This window comes from Miniopterus natalensis, chromosome 9, assembly GCF_054644295.1.
Source record: "Miniopterus natalensis isolate mMinNat1 chromosome 9, mMinNat1.hap1, whole genome shotgun sequence".
Lineage (NCBI taxonomy): Eukaryota > Metazoa > Chordata > Mammalia > Chiroptera > Miniopteridae > Miniopterus > Miniopterus natalensis.
This window is the reverse complement of record NC_142089.1, coordinates 13039278-13060175: the sequence shown is the minus strand read 5'-3', so window position 1 is coordinate 13060175 and position 20898 is coordinate 13039278. Positions and strand designations below refer to the sequence as shown.

At 49.5% G+C, this 20898-nt stretch overlaps 1 protein-coding gene across 2 annotated transcripts; it reads left to right on the top strand.

Annotated features, from left to right (window-relative positions):
• Nucleotides 1-303: 303 nt before the first annotated feature.
• On the top strand, nucleotides 304-19386 carry IFNLR1 (interferon lambda receptor 1). Of its 2 annotated transcripts, XR_015715011.1 has the most exons (8): nucleotides 304-367; nucleotides 3868-3991; nucleotides 10061-10248; nucleotides 11581-11723; nucleotides 13397-13556; nucleotides 13867-14000; nucleotides 15204-16171; nucleotides 19304-19386. XR_015715011.1 is itself a non-coding variant. In XM_087820211.1 (7 exons), the coding sequence occupies exons 1-7, from the start codon at nucleotides 310-312 to the stop codon at nucleotides 15891-15893; spliced, it is 1497 nt and encodes a 498-aa protein (XP_087676337.1). In that variant the 5' UTR covers nucleotides 304-309; the 3' UTR covers nucleotides 15894-17920. The 2 variants fall into 2 exon arrangements, 1 of the variants encoding a protein (XP_087676337.1); XM_087820211.1 differs by lacking the exon at nucleotides 19304-19386 and having other exon boundaries at nucleotides 15204-17920.
• The last annotated feature ends 1512 nt before the right edge of the window (nucleotides 19387-20898 follow it).

The following is a 20898-nucleotide window of genomic DNA, read 5'->3' as shown; positions in this document are numbered from 1 at the left end:
CTGGGACCTGGGAGCTGGGAGCTGGGAGCGGGGAGCGGGCAGCGGGGAGGTGGGACGCGGGAGCTGGGAGCGGGGAGCGGGCAGCGGGGAGCGGGGAGCGGGGAGCGGGGAGCGGGGAGCGGGGAGCGGGGAGCGGGGAGCGGGTCTCCGGGGGCAGCGCGGCGCCTCCGCGAGAAGCCCCCTCCGAGTCCCCGCCCACGAGGGGCGGGCCCGAGCCTCGGCCTCCCATTGGCTGCCGGTCGCGTCACATGAGCCCGGCGAGCGAGGAGGCGGGACTGGCCCCTCCGGGCCGGCGGGAGAGCCGCTGACATGACCCGGGCGGGGCTCTGGGCCCTCCTGCTCCTGAGCCTGCCGCTGTCCGCTGGAGGTAAGGGCGCGGGGAGGGTGCGGGGAGGGTGCGGGGAGGGTGGGGGGCCGCGGGGCGCCCACCCTGGGACCCGGAGCCCGGAGGAGGGAGGGGCGCGGACCGAGCCTTCCGGCTGCCACGGCCGCGGAGCGTAGCCACCCCGCCCACTCGCTGACCCAGGTTTCTTCGGAGAATCAAACGGATTCGAGGCTTTGAAATCCCTTTTGCGGGAGAAAACGGTGCCAGTTTCCGAATGCCAGCCCGTTCAGCCCCAGGGGAGCAGGAAACAAGACGCAGCTTGTAAAGTAGCTGCATGTGGAAAGTGCATTGGAAGGTCCCCAGAAAGCTCTGGCTTCTGCATTAAGACCCTCGCTAGTTGGGGTGTCAGACAGAAGTGCCCCCCGCCCCGCAGTCCCTTCCCCTTCCTGCAGCTGGGGTGTCAGGTGGGCCACCTGGCCTGGGGGAGAGGATCTGCCTCAGCCTGTGCCCTGCTGTGATTCTGTCCAGCCACCTGTTTGCTGAGCCCCCCCCGCCCCCCCCCCGCCCCCCCATAAATAAGGTAGCGGGGTACAAAATACCTTGGGATAGGATCAGATCACCAAGTCCCAACCAATCCAGGGAGACGACCCTGAAATTTTCCCCAGGATACCTTCCTAGTTTTAGACTTACAATTTAAGAGCTTAGAAGGGCCCTTGGACATAATCTAATAATTATATTTAAAGGCAACTTTCACTGAGCAACTCCTTTGTGCCAGGCGCCACATTACTCTATTTAAGCTTCACAGCCCAGCCATCCCATCACGTAGATATTATCTTCTCCTTATCTTCTTCTTCTCCTTAGAAACTAAGGCTCAGAGCACTTCAGGGAATTGCCTAACAAGGAAGGCAGAGGCGAGACACCATAGAGAAGACAAGCTGGAGCAAGCATGGCCAGCTTAGACTGTGGGGTGGGTAGCTGGCACAGGGCTGTCCCCACCTAGGTCAGCTCAGGGATGCCCCAGCCCCTGGTTCCACCCAGCAGTGAGTGTTTTTGCAGCTGATGAGGGACAGTATGAGGGAGGGGAGGAGGGGTCCTCTGACCCCCAGTTTCACTGACAAACTCGGTACCTTTCTTGTCTAGACCTAACTGTACTTTGCCTGAGGGATTTTTAATTTGTGCAACACAAACTGGGAGAAAACCCAGAAGCTGGGAGCAGTGACAGCACCAGCATCCCAGTGATCCATTTCCAGCTTAAGCACAAGGATACGATGAAAACAGACACCCGCATTTGCGCCTAAAAGGCCAAGGGTACCCCAACCAGTGTGGCTCAGCTGTTGAGCGTCAACCTAGGATCCAGGAGATTGCGGTTTGATTCCCTGTCAGGGCACATGCCTGGGTTGTGGGCTCCATCCCCAGTAGGGGGCGTGCAGGAGGCAGCTGATCAATGACTCTCATCATTGATGTTTCTATCTTTCTCTCTTTCTTCCTCTCTCTCAAATCAATAAAGCTATATATATTTTTTTATTTTATTTTTTTTCTTTAAAGGCCAGGGGTAGGGAGCCCAGCTGAGAGCCATCAGTAGAACTGACCCCTCTCTCCCTAATGCCGTTCTGTAACCTGTATGGATTTCTGTCATGGTCCGGGTGGGACTGAATTCTCCATGACACCATGAGCTCATAGAGGGCAGGAATGGAGCTGTATTCTTCTTTGAAACCTCTGGTAATAGAAGTTGTTGACCAATAAGTCCACTGATGTTGGAAGAATAAAGCTGGACAGGCCTCATGAGAACCTCGAGGAGGCTGTGTAGTCAGGAGCTCAGACTTTGGAGTTGGCTAGGCCTCGATCTGAATTCTAATTCTACATCTTATTTATTTATTTATTTATTTATTTATTTACTTATTTATTGATAATCCTCACCCAGGGATATTGATTTTTAGAGACAATGAGAGGGAAGGAGAGAGGGAAGGAGGGAAGGAGGGAAGGAGAGAGAGAGGGAGAAAGAGAAACATTGATATGAGAGAGACACATCAATTGATTGCCTCCCTCATGCACCCTGACCAGGACCGAGGATCGAACCTGCAACCCAGGTAAGTGCCCTTGACGGGGAATCAGACCCATGACCCTTTGGTGTGTGGGCTGACACTCTAACCACTGATCAACACTGGCCAGGGCTGATTCTACAACTTATTAGCCGTGAGGGCCTCCGTTTCCTCATCTATAATGTGATGATCAGAATTAGTACCTACCTCCTAGGGAGTGGGGAGGGTTAAAGAGAAAATGCAGGCAATGTACTTAACATGGTGCCTGGCACGTAGTAGTTGGGACACAATACACGTTAGCTGCTATCATCATCGTCATCATTGTCACTTCTTAGAGATGTCAGAGATGGAGGAAGTGACATCCAAATCGAGTCATTAAAAGGTTAGATGATGAACACCAGATAGTCAAAGCCACCTGGGTGCAAAGGCTCCCAAAAGAATGCGGTGGTTGGAGAAGGTCAAGAAAGTAGATTGGCGAAGCCTAATGAACCTGTGGGGAGAGGTTGGCCAGGTGGCCTGACCAGGCCAAGCTAGGCAGGGCCTCGTGGACCTGGATAAGGACTGTGGACTTTATTCCGAAGGCAAGGGAAGGGCGTGAAACTGGGCAGTTGTGTAATCAGATGCATATTTCAGAAGAGTTAGCAGAGAGGAGGAGCCAGGGAGGGGAAATAAAGGTGGTCAGGAAAAGTGTCGCCGACACAGTGATACCTGCTGTTCACTTGCAGTTCCCAAAGCATGCCTGGCATTCTTGAGGAAGGGAAAAAAGCCAGTGTGGCCGGAGACGAGGGAGCAAGGGGGAAGTTAGTGGGTCGGCTCGAATAGAGTTGTGTGGGTGATTGTAAAGACTAGATTTTACCTTGAGTGAAATGGGAGCCCTTAGAGGGGGTAAAGCAGAAAGAGTGGCATGATCTGACTTGCATCTTAACTTGTGCTATTGTTTGGAAAACGGACTGAGGAGACAAGGTTGGAAACAGGAAGACCAGGTAGAAGGCCTTTGGAATAATCCAAGTTATCACAGTATTTGTTCATTCACGCAACAGGTATTGACTGTGCATCTACTATGTGCAGGGACCATTGCAGGCAGGCTCTGGGGACATGGCTGAGAACCAGACAGAGCACCTGCTCATTGAGACCCTTGGGGCTGTTCCCTCCTGTAGTCCAGGAGACCCAGGAGTCTGTTAGATGGGTCCTGCTCTGTGGTCTGCTGGGACCCTCAGGTGTCAGAGTGAGCAGGAGCTTCCTCTTAAGGCACACGTGGGCTGCTGAGGCCTGGGGGGGGTGTGGGGCTGCAGTACAGCCGGTCATGGCGTGGCTGTCATGGGGATCCTGACCCTCAGGTTCCCCGCCTCCCCCGTCCCCCACGCTTCAGCCACCCCAGATGGCTCCTGGTTCCTCAAACCCATTGAGTGCGTGACTGCCTGACATGCGACTCTTCAGCTCAGAATGACTGAAGTCAAGACCAGCAGGAGCTCCAGGCTTCATGACCTCTTTTTTCCCCCCTAGGGAGACCCCATCTGGCCCCTCCCCAGAACGTGACGCTGCTCTCCCGGAACTTCAGTGTATACCTGACGTGGCTCCCAGGGCCTGGCAACCCCCAGAATGTGACCTATCTTGTGGCCTATCATAGGTAACGAGGAGCCTCCAGGCTGGTGGGTGGGAAGACTGAGGAGGTAGGCGGGGGTAGGAGGGGTGTCTCTGGTGTTTCAGTGTGGGCGGCATTTGCTGGATTTCTAGGTACCTCGGGATATGGCATGTGGCAGGTACTTGGAGAGGGCGCTTGATAAAGGTCTGGAGGTGGGATTGAGGTTGAATGAAGAACAGTGCACAGGTGACAGACCTTCCAGGGGTGAGGGTGGATCTTTGAGAAAATTCAAAGCAGGGTTTGGGTCAAGCTATGAAGGCCCCGTGAGGGGATTTGTGGCGGCCTGGATTCAGCGCTTGAAGTTGTTTCAGCAGATAAGGGAGGGCGAATGGGTCTCCTGCAGAGCCTGTGTTGGGCATCACTAGGTGTCACCCTTTTCCCCAGAGAACCCACACAGAGACTTGGGGTCCCTCCCAACTTGGCAGGCCAGACAGCCACTACTCACCCAGAGGTATCTCAGAATGTGAACAGCTTCACCATCCTTGCACATAGGTGGGAATCATGTGAGGTTCTCTAGTAGGAGAATAAGATGAGAAAAGCAGATACTCAGGAAGATTGATCTAGAACTGGTGAGGAGGGAGGGGGAAGCTGGAAGGGGAGGACAATGCCATGTCCTCAGGACCTACCATGTGCCAACTGAGTGCTAAGGGCGTTGCATGAATATTTCACTCCCTCCCAGCATCGCCAGGCAGGCAGGTAGGCAGGCAGGCACTGCACCTCCCCCATATTAGAGGTGAGGAAACTGGGCTCAGAGAGGTGCCAGGGTTTGCCCGAGGACACCGGTGATGGAGCCAGAAAAAAATCTCAAGTCTGTCTGACCCCAAAGCTTGTGCTCCTCCCGTTCCATCATTGTCCCTCTACCCAAAGCACCCAGATGCGAGTGATGGGGGCCTGGCTTGGAGGACAGACTGCAAGAGAGCTTCCCAAAGAAAGAACTGTATAAAACTGTATCAGGAGGCAGAACACACGTCCTATGGAGTGTGCGTTTGCTGTTAGGTCAACACTGAGGCAATACATTAATCGTATTTAATCTCACACAGTCCTCTGAGGAAGGATGCAGTAGCTGCACTCTGCAGTTGGGGAAATTGAAGCACCAGGAGTGTGTTTTGCTCAGAGCCGCACTGCCGGGAAGAGTGGGGCTGGGGTAAATTGATTAAAGAGCTCAAAGGCCCCTTGCAATGTTCTCCGTCTCTCTTACACTCCTTAAACACCTGTGACAATCGCCAAATGGTAACATTCTAGTTGTTAGTTTTCATTTTGTAGTTGGAATTATTTTATAAAGGGATGCTTTCCCTATGTAGTATCTGATCTTCAGAGGTTCTTTTCAAATAGGCCAGACAGAATAAATGCTTAATTTTTTTCCTCTTATTTACCAGTTTTCTAGATAATGAATTGGTCCCCTATCATCTCCCAATGGTGGTGGATTCATGTTTCTTTTTATTATCATTATGAACTCAAGCATTTAAACGCATCTGATGGTTTCAATCTGTTGCAACTTACTCTACTCAATGAAGCTTGAGTTGTCCCATCTTTGGCCAGCGAAAGGCTCTTCAGATTGGCTCCTGAGTCCTTCCCACTTGACCCTGGTAGTCTTTGATATCTTTATTTTCATAACAAGATGTTCCAGGCTCTTTCGCACAATTCCTAACCTAAAACCTAGAATCAGCCATTTCTCCACTTAGTAGGGAATAGTTTTACAGAGCACAGTCTGCCCGGACGGCGTGGCTCAGCGGTTGAGCATCGACCTAGGATCCAGGAGATCGGGGTTTGATTCCCGGTCAGGGCACATGCCCGGGTTATGGGCTTGACCCCCAGTAGGGGGCGTGCAGGAGGCAGTTAATCAGTGACTCTCATTATTGATGTTTCTATCTCTCTCTCTCCCTCTCCCTTCCTCTCTCTGAATTCAACAAATAAATTTTTTTTTTTTTTAAAAAGAGCAGTCTGTGTGCTTGTTATACTGATCACTACTTAGCTGTTGCTTTTAGATCTTTTCCTGGCTTTTCCTGGAGATGGCTGATTAAATCTACAAGTCACAACCAAGCTCTCTTTATCAAAAAATTTTTGAGCCACGCCCTTGGCATTGTTTCCAGAATGTGCTTTCTCATCTTTTGCAATATACATAAGCTGAGAATTTTTCAAATACTCAATTTTTGCTTAGCAGTAGTTTCTTCAACTTATTGCGGTCCTCTCTCATTTTACTATATAGGCAGTAAGGAGAAACCAGGTTACATCTTTAACACTTTGCTGAGAAATCTCCTCAGCTAAATGCCCAAGGTCGTCACTTTTAGCTTCTACTTTCCGCAAAACACTAGAAAAAGATTCACCCATGTTCTTTGCCTCTTTGTACCAATGATCACCTTTCCTTCAGTTTCCAGTAAGACATTCCTCCTTTCCACCTGAGATCTCCCCAGAATCACCTTGAACTTCCATGTTCCTGCCAACAGTCTCTTCGAGGCAGTCTAGACTTTTTCCAGCATGCGCCTCAAAACTCTTCCAGCCTCTACCCATGACCTGGTTGCAAAACCACTTCCACATTTTTAGCTGTTTGTTACATTAGCTCCCCACTGTGGTACAAAAAGCTGAGTCCTTTTAATCTAGTTTGCTAGGGCTGCCATAACGAAACATTGTAGACTGAGGCTTACATGACAGAAATTCATTTCTCACAGTTCTGGAGGCTGGCCGTCCAAGATCAAGGTGTTGGCACGTTTGCTTTCTCCTGAGGCCTCTCTCCTTGGCTTGCAGATGACCACCTCCTCACCTGGCCTTTTCTCTGTGTGTAAGCATCCCTGGTGGCCCTTCCTCCTCTTATAAGAATACCAGTCTTACTGGTTTAGGGCCCCACCCTTACGACCGAATTTAATATTAATTACATTTTTAAAGGCCCTGTCTCCAAATACAGTAGTCAAACCTTATCCATGGTTTGGCTTTCTGGTGGTTTCAGTTACCTGAGGCCAATCGTGTTTGAAAAATATTAAATGGAAAATTCCAGGAATAAATAATTCATAAGTGTTAAATTGCATGCCATTCTGAGTAGCGTGATGAAACGTGGCACTGTCCAGCTCCATTCTGGGACGTGAATCATCCCTTGGTCTAGCATGTCCATGCTGTATGCGCTATCCACCTGTCAGTCAGTTAGTAGCCATCATGATTATTAGTTTGGTTATCAGAGACAGAAAGACCACATTCACTAACTTTTATTACAGTATATTGTTATAGTTCTGTTTTATTATTATTGTTACTCTCACTGTGCCTCATTTATAAATTAAACGTTATCATAGATATGCATGTATAGGAAAAAACATATATATAGGGTTTGATACTATTAGCAGTTTCAGGGGGGTCTTGGAACATGTCCCCCTCAAATAACAGGGGACTGCTATACAGTCACATTAGGGGTTAGGGCTTCAGTATACAAATATGGAGGGAACACAATTTAGTACCTAATAAACTGGATTTCATTAAATTTAAAACTTTTGCTCTTCAAAAAAAGCCTGAGGAAAATGAAAAAACCAGCAACTGAGGAAAAATACTCACAATATACACACTGACAAAGGACTTGTATCCAAAATAAAGAACCCCCACATCTCCATAAGAAGACAAATCACCGAAAAAGATTTGAAAAGTCACTTCACAAAAGAAGATATATGAATGGCCAGTAAGCACATAAAAAAATGTTCAGTATCATTAGTCTTTAGGAAAATGTAAATTAAAGCTACAATGAGACACTGCTACGCACCCACTAGAATGGTGAAATTAAAAGGACTGACAATACTAAGTGCTGTCAAGCATGTGGAGTAACTGGAACTCTCAGACATTGTTGATGGGAATGTACAAAGGTACAGTCATTTGGAAAACAGCTTGACAGTTTCTTATAGTTACACATTCAGTTTATCAAATCTCCCAGTTTCTACTCCCAGATCTTTACCCAAGAGAAATAAAAATGTCCATGTAGAGACTTACACATGAATGTTCATAGCTGCTGAATTCACAATAGCCCTCTTATGGACTGAATTATTTCCCTTCATCCCCATATATATATAATTATAATTATATGTTAAAGCTCTATGTGACTGTATTTGGAATAGGGCTTTTAAAGAGATAATTAAGATTAAATTTGGTCATAAGGGTGGGGCCCTAACCCAATAGGATTAGTGTCTTTATAAGAAGACAAAGGGAAAACAGGGATGCTCACACACAGAGAAAAGGCCCTGTAAGGACACAGAGAGAAAGAAAGCCACCTGCAAGCCAAGGAGAGAGGCCTCAGGAGGAAGCAAACTTGCAGACACCTTGATCTTGGGCTTCTAGATTCAGAACCGTGAGAAATAACTTTCTGTTCTTTAGCTACCTAGTCTGGTATTATCACGGCAGCCGAAACTGACTAATTCATCAGGTTTCTTTTTTTCAGGGTAAAGGCTTTCAGTGTCCATAGAAATACTTGCCCGACTCATGGTCATGAAGATAGTTTTATATTTTTAGCATTTACATTTCTGTTCTTTTTTAAAAAAGCTTTTCTTCTTTTTACTTTCTGTTTCTTTTAAGACAGTATCTGTTGTATTAACTTGCTCTTTTATTCTAGTTTATTCATTTCTGAAATGAGGTTTTTTTAAAAATGTCATTTTTTTCTAAGCCTCTCTTTTATGTTGTTCTTTCATGTGTTGTATCATTTTTTAGTGTCTTTCGGACCATTTTGAAGGAGTAGGTTACAGCTTTGATCTGTTCATGTATGGGTGTTGTGGTTTTGGGGGTTTTTTGCATGTATTTCCTGACTTCTTCAGCTGATTGCTCATTAGCTTATTAATTTCTATCCTTTCTTATTTTATGCATATTTAGAGCTGTATTTACCCTCTAAGTATTATTTAGCTATATCTCAGATTCTTATTTATATTATATTTGTAATCGTTTAGTTTTAGATATTTACTAATTTCCATTATAATTCTTTCTTTGATCCATGAGTTATTTAAAAACATTTAAAAATTTTCAACCTTTCTTTAGTTTTCTTTGCTTTAGTGACTTTTAGCTGTATTATTTGCAAACAGAGGAAACCGTTTATGAGATAACTATTCTTTGAAATTTCTTGAGAGTTGTTTTATTTTTGTTAATACTTGTTAATATTTTTAATATGTTATTAATGTTCATGTGTGGCTTAACCAGTTTGTTCAGTTTGTTCTATATGTGTTCATTAGACCAACTTCGATAATTATGTTGTTCATTTTTTACATATTTTTTATTCTTTTTCTTTGTTCAGTTGTCAATTATTGAGTCAGTTGTATTAAAATTTTTCTCGTTATAATTATGGGTTTTCTGTTTCTTCCTGTAGTTTGTCTACTTTTGCTCCAAAATATATCCTGAATTCAACCCCTTCTCCCAAGTCTACTGCCATTCTCTCTGGGATCATTGCTGCAGCCTCCTAGCTGGCTCATCAGTGATCTTTTAAAAACATAAATTAGATCAGTCCCCTATTCAGAACCTTCCCGTGGCTTCCTGTCACACTTGGAATAAAATCCAAATTCCTTACCAAGATGGTGAAGCCCACCCGCTCTACCCATCTTCACCCCATCTGTGCACAACTCCTCCCTCCCTTGTCCACTGGGTTTCGGCCACACTAGTCTCCTTGCTAGTGTGTCCCCCTGTGACATCCACACAGCCCCCAGCAGGGTGGCCGGCACACAGCAGGTGGTCATTGCATAAATGCCTGAATGAATAAACATGTGGAGAATTGTCACTAGCACTGGCAGTAGCAGCCACCGTGACCCATGGCAGGTGAGGAGCCTGGGCCCAGGGCTGGTTACCTGCAGAGGGTCCCCGCGCTGGTCAGGACCGGAGCCACAATTCCCGCCACGTGTGTGTCCTTGGAGCCTGAGCTCCTCACTGGACTGTTCTCGTTCTGTCGCAACCAAAGGCTGGCTTCTTGGACAGATGGACGGATGGAGGACAGATGGGTAGATGAGTGAATGGACCAGGCGGAATGGAGGGACGAGTGATCCCGTGTTCTCTAAGTTCCTTTGCCCCAGGAGGCTGAGTCCACGGCCCAGGCTCTTCTCTTTCCTCCCTCAGCTCTGCAACAACCTCCAAACGGTGGCGGAAAGTGGACAGGTGTGCAGGAACCAAAGAGCTGACATGTTCTCTGATGTGCCTGAAGAATCAGGACCTATACAACAAGTTCAAGGGGCGCGTGCGCGTGGTTTCAGCCAGCACCAAGTCCCCCTGGGTGGAGTCCAAGTACCTGGAGTACCTTTTTGAAGGTAGGTGTACAGGTAAGGGACCGAGTGGGAGGCTTTCTGTGCAAGAACTTGGTTCAGAGGCAGGCACTGCTGTGCAACCATCTGTCTCCCACTTCCCCAAAGCGGAGACCAGCCCTGTGGGGCAGCCACCATGGGCCACAGCCTGCCTTCGTGGCAGGGAGTTAGGGGAGTGCCACACTGCCAGCAGCTCAGCTTACCCGTCCTGCTGTGATATTTATGATCTTCTATTGAGCACAACTTTGGTGTCATGAGCTCAAAAGGCACTTATACTAGGAAGGAAGCAAGTATGGATGGAGAGATGGATAGGAAGGCAAGGCAGCTGGGCGGATCAGTGGTTAGAGAGCAGAGAAGCAAGGCTGGCGGCCTGGGAAGGGCGGGCGGAGGCAAAAGAGGCAAGAACAAACGGAGGAAGGAAAGGCAAGGAGGAAAGATATATGGAAAGGAAAGAAGAATAGATGGGTGAGTAGAAAAGTAGGCTGATTGGCTAGAAAGGATGGATAGGAGGAAGGAATATTGGTTGGAAAGGAAGGGTGGGAAGGCAGGAAGACGGGCTGCCGGCCAGAAGAAGGATGGATGAACCTCTGGAATGGTTGGATAGGTAGGAACAAGATAGAAATGGAGGGAAAGATGCAGAGAGGAGATGACCTTTGTAAATTAAATTTTTTGCCGCCTCCTCCCTGAAGCTCTCCTGATTCTCCCACAGCACACCCTAAGCCTGAATGAGCCTTCCTGCCTTTTTCTGCCCTCCACTGTGGCCCTGGTCACTTTCTCTCTTGAGTTTTGGCAGTTTGCATATTTCATTTCCCCCTAATTTCTTTCAGTTCCTGCAGGTCAGGATCCATAGAGGCCTCATCTCCCCATTACCCTCAGCTCCTTGCTCAGAGCTTAATACATAGTCAGTATCCCCTGGACTCTGACCTGTAGCCCTGTGAGATAATAAACTTGTGTTGTTTTAAGCCACTAAGTTTGTGTTAGAGCAGCTGTAGAAAACTGATACACAAGGGCAGGATTCTGGCAGACCAGTGGTATGCGAAGGGTACTCAGGTAGAAGGGACAACGTGAATAAAGGTAGGTTAACTGTGACCTTGACCTCTTTAAGCCTCAGTTTCCCCTTCTTTAAAATGGGACTATCTCCCATGGACACTGCAGGGCTTAAATAAAATGGCTGGGAGGCTCCTGATGCATAGTAGGTGCTAGACAAACAGTGGTGCCATGTTCCCCTTCCCAGGAGAGCTCCCTGGGCTAGGTGAGGAGCAGGCTCACCTGGAGGCAGGGGCGTGGGTGCACTGTGGCCCCAGAGGGTACTGACAAGTCCTGTTCTGTTTCTGCCAGTGGAGCCGGCCCCGCCCATCCTGGTAGTTACTCGGGCAGAGGAGATCCTGAAGGTCAATGCTACATACCAGCTGCCCCCCTGCATGCCCTCATCGAATCTGAAGTATGAGGTGGATTTCTGGAAGGAGGGGACTGGGAACAAGGTGGGAAGCCCCTTTTCTGCTCCCTTGCTGTTCCCCCTTCCCCCACCAACCCCAGTGCTCCTCACCCTCCCAGCCTACTACCTGCACACCTCCTCCAGGAAGCCTTCCCTATATACCCCTCACTCTTAGCATACCTCTGACTCTGCATAGTGTGAATGGCCTGTGGGCTCCCCCCGCCGCCCTTCTTCTCCTAAGAGGCCAAGGACAGGGCATTTTGTCCCTGTTACAGGTGGTAACAGCACAGCAGTCTTCTACCTGATATTTTTTAAAATTATGAAACCTTTTTAAAAAAAATAAAATCTGATTGAAGTATGGCAAGCTATAGGAGGTCTGCTTACCAAGCCACCAGATTCATTATAGAAAAATCAGAAAATACACATAAACTCTATGGGGAAAACCAAAAGTATCAGAGATGACCACAAATAAGTCTTTGGTGTCTATCTAGACTTGTTTTCTATGGGCGCATGTGTGTATGTCTGTATGTATTTATGGTAGGATTGGCAAACTTTTTCTGTAAAGGACCAGATAGTAAGTATTTGTGGCTTTGCAGATCATATGGTCTGTCACAGCTACTCAACTCTGCATCTGCAACACAAAAGGAACCAGAGACACTATGTAAATGCACAGGCTTAGGTGTTTTCCAACGAAACTGTTGCCAAAAAAGCTGGCAGCCAGATTTGCCCACAGGCTGTATGGTTGACTGATCCCATCCTATTTTATTTTTTCTTTCATTGAACCAACATTTACACTCCTGACCCCCTGCATCCTCTGGATCCTAGGACCTTCACCTGATGTGGTCCATGCCTTCTGGAACCTTACAAATATTCTAGACCGGCGCTGTCCAATCGAAATGTAATGCAGCCCTGGCTGGTGTGGCTCAGTTGGCTGGGCGTCATCCCATGCACGTAAAGGCTGCCAGTTCAATTTCCAGTCAGGCACATGCCCGGAAGGGGGCATGCAGGAGGCAGCCAATCTGTGTTCCACTCTTGCATTGATGTTTCTCTCTCTCTCCCTTTCTCTCTGAAAAATCCATAAAAATATTTTTAAAAAAAAGAAATGCAAACCACATATGTAATTTTAAGTTTCCTTGTAAATTAAGTAAAGAGAAACAGGTGAATTTAATTTTTGTAATTTATTTCATCCAACATAATGTTATCATTTTAACATATAATTAATATAAAAATTATTGAGATATTTGACATTCTTTTTTACTTAGTCTTTGAAAGCCGGCATGTATTTTATACTCAGAGTCCATCCTAGTTTGGACTAGTGCTCAGGAGCCACGTGTGGCCAGTTGTCACTGTATTGGACAGGCAGCCCTAGAGTTTTCTGGCAGCGATGGCTGAGTGATGTCCCCCTCTCCCCCAAGTACATTGGGAGGCCCTTAGCGTAGGAAGCCTGAGGAATATGTCTCTCAAAGGGAAGACCAGCAGGCCCTGGGCATGGGGCAGGGAGTGACCCAGAATGGCAGGGGTGCTTTTGAACCCTGACCATCTCTACCTCAAAATTCAGCAGAAAGGAAACCAGATGGTGCTGTGAAAAGCTGCCTTAACATTTGAACTTGACTGTAGGAAAAGAAGATGCTGGATCCTGCCTGCCAGCCCCACCCCGTCCTGGCTGTACAGAGCCGGTTCCCACAGCAGCCTGCTCACCTCTGCTTCTTACTCCAACAGACCCGATTTCCAGCCACCCTGCATGGCCAGCCAGTCCAGATCCCCCTCCAGCTGGATACCGGTGGACACCACTGCATCAGCGCCAGAACCATCTACACCTTCGGTGACCCTAAATACAGCGAGTTCTCCAAGCCCACCTGCTTCTCCCTGGAGACCCCAGGTGGGTGTAAAGTGGTACAGAATCGAGGACTTTTTCCCTGAGCGTCAGGATCTTCATAATGTGGTAGTTAAGAGCATGAGTCTGGAGACAGGCTCACCTCGATTAAAATCCTGGCTCTACCACACTCACTGTGCACCTTTGGGCAGCTTACATAACCCTTCTGATTCTTAGTTTCCACAATCTGTAGCATGGGTTTATTCTTATGAGGATTAAATAGGATGATGTACACATGTGAGGTCCTCGGGACATATGCAGTTGCTAGATAGGAGCCATTGTTGTTGTTTCAGTAATTATTATTATTTTTGCCTAGGAGTCAACTGGGCATTCCTGGTGCTGCTCCCACTTCTGCTGCCCCTGCTGTTGGTTATTGCCACAGGGCATGTGATCTGGAAGAGCTTTGCAAGGAACCCCTGGCTGCAGCGGACAAAGATGCCACAGGCTCTAGTATGGCAAATCTGGGGATGTGCATTGGGGGGGGGGGGGGGGGGGGGTTGAGATGGCCCAAACTGCAAGACTTCTCCTTTCTTTGTGTCTAAATTTCCACTATTAGTAATTCATTCCTTTGGCATCAAATTCAAATACCTGGGAGGGAGAAGTGCCTTAAGTCCCTGTTAGTTAAGTACATCTCTGCTAAGGATTTGTCAGGCGCCAAGAGCAGAGCCCCCACCCTTGGGACTCAGGAGAGATGCTCAAAAGGGGAAGGGAGAGATGTCAAAAGGGGAAGTCTTAGAAGGGTCCCAACACTTAGTTCACAGTCTACCCCAGGGTGAATCTTGCCTCAGCTGACCCTGGAATTTCCTCACTTGTCTGCTGGCTCACTCCCTTAGAATGCGGAGGCCAGCTGGGGCAGGGAAGCCTGGGGAGGTCGGGTGGGTCAGACTTGTTCAGATGAGGGCCTGGTGAGGGAGGCTGGGCCATAGTGAGGCTCAGTGGGCTCTTGGGCTGGGTGGGGGCTTTGAGGATAGATTCTGAGTGTCTCTGTACGTGGGAAGGAGTATTTAAAAAATATAAAAATATATATATATATCTTTATTGATTTCAGAGAGAGGGAGGGAGAGAGAGAGAAAACATGAATGATGAGAGAGTCATGATTGATCTGCTGCTCCCTGCACACCCCTGCTGGAGATCGAGCCCACAACCCGGGCATGTGCCCTGACCGGGAATCAAACCATGATCTCCTAGATCCTAGGTCGATGCTTAACCTTTATTTTTAAAACTTTATTTTTAAAGTTCCTTCCAGCAGCCGGCACCTGCATCCTGGGGGCTGTCTCTGGCCTCTGGCGTCCACTCGGCCTGTGCACGTGGCAGGCTACAAGTGCCAGGGAGGTGGCACTGCTTCCACTCCTCCCTCCCCTCGCCTGATGGTGCTCTGAGATATGGGCACTGCAGTGGCTCCCTGAGTCTCCAGCAGGGTTAAGCTGGAGCTGCCTTAGAAGTAACTTGCCTGATAACACCCATCTTAGTGGCCACCCCCCCACCCACCCCCCCGGTCTCATTTGCTCACTCCCTTCTTGGCCTTTCCTGGGACCACTTCCCAAAGAAACCATTTATATTTGCATCACTGTCTCAGGGGAACCCCAATTAGAGAACAGTCATGCCTGGGGGGAAGCCTGAACTTTCTGTTCTTGTCTCCCCTCCCCCAATCAGGACTTTTCTGGACACAGACACCCCGTGGCAACCTTTCAGCCGAGTGTTCCAGAGTCCCTGGATGACTTGACCCTCTGTCCCCAAAAGAAATGGACCAGAAGGGTCAGACTGAGCCCTAGAGGCAGGGCCCCAGCCACCATCCTGGCAGGACCAGGGGAGGACACAGACGACAACATCAGTCTCCAGCCCTACCTGACGGCCTCCTGTTTCCTGGAGCAGGAGCAGCAGAGCCCGGGGCACCCCGAGGCAGGGCTCCAGGCCGGCGAAGGCTGTCCTGCTTGGGGTGCCTCAGACGGAAGCTGGGCCAGCACCGTCGGCTCCTCCCTCCTGGATGAGGCTGGGTCCTCTGGCTGTTTGGCCAACAAGGGTTGGAGCAGGTGTCAGGAGCCTCTCCCACTCCTAGACTTCTCCAAGGACTTGGGTTCCCTGGAGGAGCTCCAGAGAGAGGACATCTCCTGGGCCAACTGGGGCTCCTCTTCACCAAGGCTGGATCTGGTCCCTGGGGAGCCTCCAGTTTCTCTTCGGACACTGAAGTTCTGGGACAGCAACACAGAGGGGGAGGGGGAGGGGGAGGACGGGGAGGAGGAGGGGGAGGAGAGTGGGAGGGAATCAGACACTGAGGACGGTGGTGCCGGCAGCTGGGGGACCGAAGCCTGGAGTAGGACACTGGGGCATTACATGGCCAGGTGAGCTGTCCCCCAGCTTCCTGCCGAGTCTGGTGCTACTGAGCTTCCTGAGGGCCCAAGATGATGCCGAGACTCGAAGGCCTGGGAGCATCGTGCTGGGGCGGCCGAGTGTTCTCGCAGCGCTCCCAGAGCCCCGGCTGGAGGCTGTTTGTTGGCCGGGGTGAGCAGTGAGACGTCACCCCGTCCTCTGACCCACCAGCTATGGGCTGAGCTCCAAGAGGACTAGAGAATAGGATGGGCTGAGGTCCGACCACCCCACTGTCCCTGGACAACATGGAACAGGTGAGGCCGGGTCACAGTGGACATCAAGGGCTGACACCACAAGGGGCCATCTGGGTTGGGGGGAGGACATTTGGGGGCAGAGCTGTATTAGAGCCTCCTGCCTTTCTCCAACATGCTCCTCCCCAGGCCTTGGCATCCTGATTCACGAGTCCCTGGGGTGGGCCCAGTGAGGAAATATCTAGTTGGCAGAGGGTGTTGGAGGAGAAGGGGAGGGGCGGCCGTCATTCAAACCCCAGCCTCCAGTCGTGAATTGCACAGGGTTACTCTCAGGCAGGCCTGGGTCCAGGTCCCAGCTCTGCCGTATCCAGGCCTTGTGACCTTGGGTAAACCGCTTTCCTTCTCTGTACCTGGGTTTCCTCATCTGCAGCTCCCAGCTGGGGTGTGGGGCGAGTCCTGGGAGAAAGAGGCATGTGACGTGGTGGCTGGTAGGACCCTCCGTCTGCCCAGGCTCTGTGGAGACCTCTGGGCATCTCACACCTGTGACCCTTGAACTCAGAGCACCTGGAAGCATTCACCTCTTAGCTTGTGTCCCCTCATCTACCTCATGTCTTCTACCTTTGCTGTCTCCACCTCCTGGTCAGAAAACGGGGTTCTCAGAAGCCAGAACTCAGCCAAGGGGGACCTTGGTCCCACTTCCTTTTTCCAGTAAAAAAACAAATGACCCATCTTCCAGGGGGTCTGACTTGTTGGGGGTGAGGCAGCAACTGGCAGGGAATTGGCCTCCTGGGCTCCGGGCCAGTTCCCAGGCAAATGCCCAGACTAAGGCTGAAGTTCTTTCTGGGACCCAGCCGGGCTACTTTCTGAAGGTAAACTTCATGTGTGTGTTTGTTTTTTTTTAAACTAAAAGTCTTATCACTTTATCTCTATGATTAAACCTTGGGATTTTTTTTAAGCTCCCCCCCCCAAAGTTTAATTTCAGAGACAATCTGAGCTTTTTAGTAATTCTGAATTCCAGCTCCTTTATAGTCATTAAATCATTTAAAAACTGTAGGAAACATTAGGAAAGAGCATGATAACCAATATAATAACCTGTCGGGTGTGCTCAGCATTAACTGTTTGCAAAGCCCTGTCATATACACAGTCCAGGGCCACACCCAAGGGACAGCAGGTAAAGATGCCTGACGCCTCAGGTTAAAGCAGCCTCATAATTCTGAGCACAGTTGACTCGGAAGAGGTGAGGGGCGCTGACCCCCACACACAGTGGAAAATTCACAGACAACTTTCAAATCCACCGAAAACTTCAATCATACCTCAGAATCCGCGGGGGGATTAGTTCCAGGACCAGTCCCCCCTGCGGATACCAAAATCCATGCATGTTCAAGCCCCTAATAATAAATGGAATAGACCAGTGCATACAGTTCGGCCCTCCGCATCCGTGAATTCCAAGCCAGGGATCAAAAATACCATTTTTCCATCAGCGTTTGGTTGAATCTGTGGATACAAAACCCAGGGATGCGAATGGCCGATTGTATACAGGGGTGGGCAAAAGTAGGTTTACAGTGGCAATACAAATACAATAAATAAAAATACAAGAATTAACTCACATACAACTGTATTTATTGAAAAAAATCTGCATATAAATGGACCCGAGCTGTTCAAACCCATGTTGTTCAGGGGTCAACTGTACTGAGATTATATATTAGGTTTTTGTATTTATTTCTAACTTTCTATGTTTATATCATATTTAAATAATTTCTTAATGTTCATTGGTATCCTGTCTCAAATAAAGAGCTCTATTTTTAGAGAAAAAGGCAGAACTGAATGGAAAAGTGTGTGCTTTTATTTCTCAAAGGCTCCCCACCACTCCGCTAGCTGTTTAGACCACAAGGGGTTGGGTCCCCAGCCACTGACCCAGAGACCAAGATTTCAGAGTACAAAGCCCCGCAGTCGTTCCAGTAGGGGAAGCCACACAAGAGGAAGGACAGCCAGTCTAGGTGCAAAATCAAACAGGTCACTGCCCCGGGCAACTGGGGCCCTGTCCCCCTGAGGAGCATTGGGAGTTCAGTGTTGGACACCCCCAGGTTTGTCTGCCAGGGGCAGGAGCTGGGGAATCGATCTTCCAGCTCTTGTCAGTCCTGTGCAGAGGGCTGCTCCCTCCCAGAGAGTTGCAGGTACTTAACAGTTGGAATCCATCAAGGTGAGCGCCAGGGGGTGGGGGCAGGACACCCACATCACCTGCTACAATGAGGCCAGAGCTGTGCCCACCACCCTGGCAGCTCACCCTACTGCAACTCATGGAAGGATACAGCATATTCAGCTTCTGGCCTTGCAAACCCAAACTCATTCCAGTAGATCTCTAACGGATTCTGTCAGGCCACCTGGTAACCACCCAGATTGTCACCATTTACTGATGCCATCGCAGGCACTAGACCCAAGCTGAGCTGACCCAAGTCCCTTTCCCTGGAATTCAGAAGTCTTCCTGGCTGGCTGAGCCTGGACCAGGTTCCAACCTACTACTGCCCAACTTTCCACTCTGAGAAATGGGAAAATCAAGTGTGCGGAAGAGACGAGAATGAGGCCGCCACGAAGCTGCTGAGATGAGAAATGATCAACCCTGCTTCTGATCCATTCTTGCAGCCCAGTGGCAGCCCTGTCATTGTCAGCTTCCCTGCAGCCCAGTTTTAAGCCATCTCCCAGGACCTATTACATACAACCAAATGTCCTTGCCAATCCACATTATGTGCATATGGCAGCTTGTGGTCAGGTTGGGCATCTGCCCCCTTGGATGGGTGTGCAGTAGGTCCTTTCCAGAACACAGGGCAGAACTTCCTCTGCAGGTGACCCCCAGCTGCCTCCCACCCTGCCCTCCGATGCCAGGTCACCTTTGAGCTGCTCTTGGCCTGTTGGTGGCAGCTTCTAGATAGTGGTGGGTTGGCAGGGCTGCTGGGTCACACAGGTTCTTACAAGAACAGTGCTCAGGGGGCTGGGAGAGGGGAGGTTTGGGGTAATGGATGTCACATCCTTAGAACTCCTTTAGGGAAGGGACTGTTTTGCTCCTGGCACCAGCACCTGGCCCACGGTGGAAGCTTGGTATTGAATCAGCGAATGAAGGAATGATGTATGAATTGATGTACGAATTGGAGTCAGTAAGGAGCTGGCTGTGGCCGACTTATATTTTTATATGACTAACAGGAATTATGAGGGCCAGAGGTCTTGCGTTAGAGGATACCATCTCAGATCCCAAATTCTTGTCACACGTGGATGACTGCTCTTCCTCAGCCCAGCATCTGGCCCGAGGTGAGGCCATCAGTGCTGCTCAGAGAGGAAAATGGCAAGGGAGGGGCCCAAGTGGGAGCAGAACAGCACCTGATCCCCTGACGGTAACTGTTTTTCGTACATCTTAGCACTTGGTGGATGGCTGCTTGCTTACATCTCCCTTGAGCTCATTCCTGTGTGTACAATGTGATAAAAGGGGGAGAAAAAAAAGAAAAAAAACACAGGGCAGAAGTGACATCTCTATCTAATGAGTGAGTCAGATTCATGAGTCAGTTACTCAAGAGCTACTGGTTGCCGCCGGGACCCACTGCAGCCCAGGGAGCCCCACCTCTTGGCATGTGATGATACAGGATACAGAGGTGACAGCTTCTATTGCTTGTCAAGACTCTTTTTTCCCCCTTGCTGCCTCTCTAGGTAGGCGAGGAGGAGAAGCTGGGCATCCCGAGGTGGGAATGCCCCCGCGTATATTCTCCTGGTGGGAACAACCTTCAGCAGGTGGTGGGAGGCCCCTCCAGGGGCTGACGCCTTCAGGGTGAGTCTCACTGGGTCTTGCACTGCATGCCTCCCCCCACCCAACTCTAAGCCTCAGCTTCTCTGGGCACTAAATGGACCGTCTGGGAAGCCAGGTCTCAGCAGGGGCTCAGCATCCCGCCCCCACTCCCATGTCTGAGCCTTCATGGACACCCCTCTTCTAAATAATCCTCATTCAAGCTCAATGCCTAAACTCCGGGGTGCCATGGCCGCACTCCTTGGTCCCTGGGATTTGGCCTCAGGCACTAACGTCAGCTCAGACTTCTAAGGGGACACTTATCGCTGTCCTCATTGCCCCTCCCACCATCCCCACCCCGACACACCCAGGAGTGTGGGGTTTCCCCAGAGTTTTCAAGGGACCTCTCTTGGACTTGGTTCCTTGTCTTGTGACAGAGGAGACGTGCAGCAGGAAGCCTCCTCCTCAGAAACTGGGGAGACATCAGCTGCTTTTAACCCTCCAGCAACCCCAGGAGCGGAGACGATTACTTCCCTTTTGTGGCTGAGAAAGCTGAGGGGGAGGTGAAGCAACCTGCACCCTGGGCAAGTGGCAGAGCCAGGACTCAAAGCTGGGCCTGCTGCCCAAAGCCCAATCCTGTTCACTGCCTGCCTCCCAGGGCCCCTGTGAAACTGCTCCCCCAATCCTGGCATGAGACGTGGGGTCTTCTTAATGATTTTATGAAGAAGCGTAGTCTTATAAGCGTGTAATAAGCTTCAAGAACTCCTTACTCTGAGAGAGCTGAAATGATAAGCAGAGTCAATAACTGCTGAGCTCACCTGGAGATCGCGGTTCCATTTCCAGGTCAGGGCACATGCCCGGGTTGTGGGCTCGATCCCCAGTGGGGAGCGTGCAGGAGGCAGCCGATCAATGACTCTCTCATCATTGACGTTTCAGTCTCTCTCCCTCTCCCTGCCTCTCTCTAAAATCAATAAGGCATATTTAAAAATAATAACTGCTGAGCTGAATTTGTGTTTGTGTCACC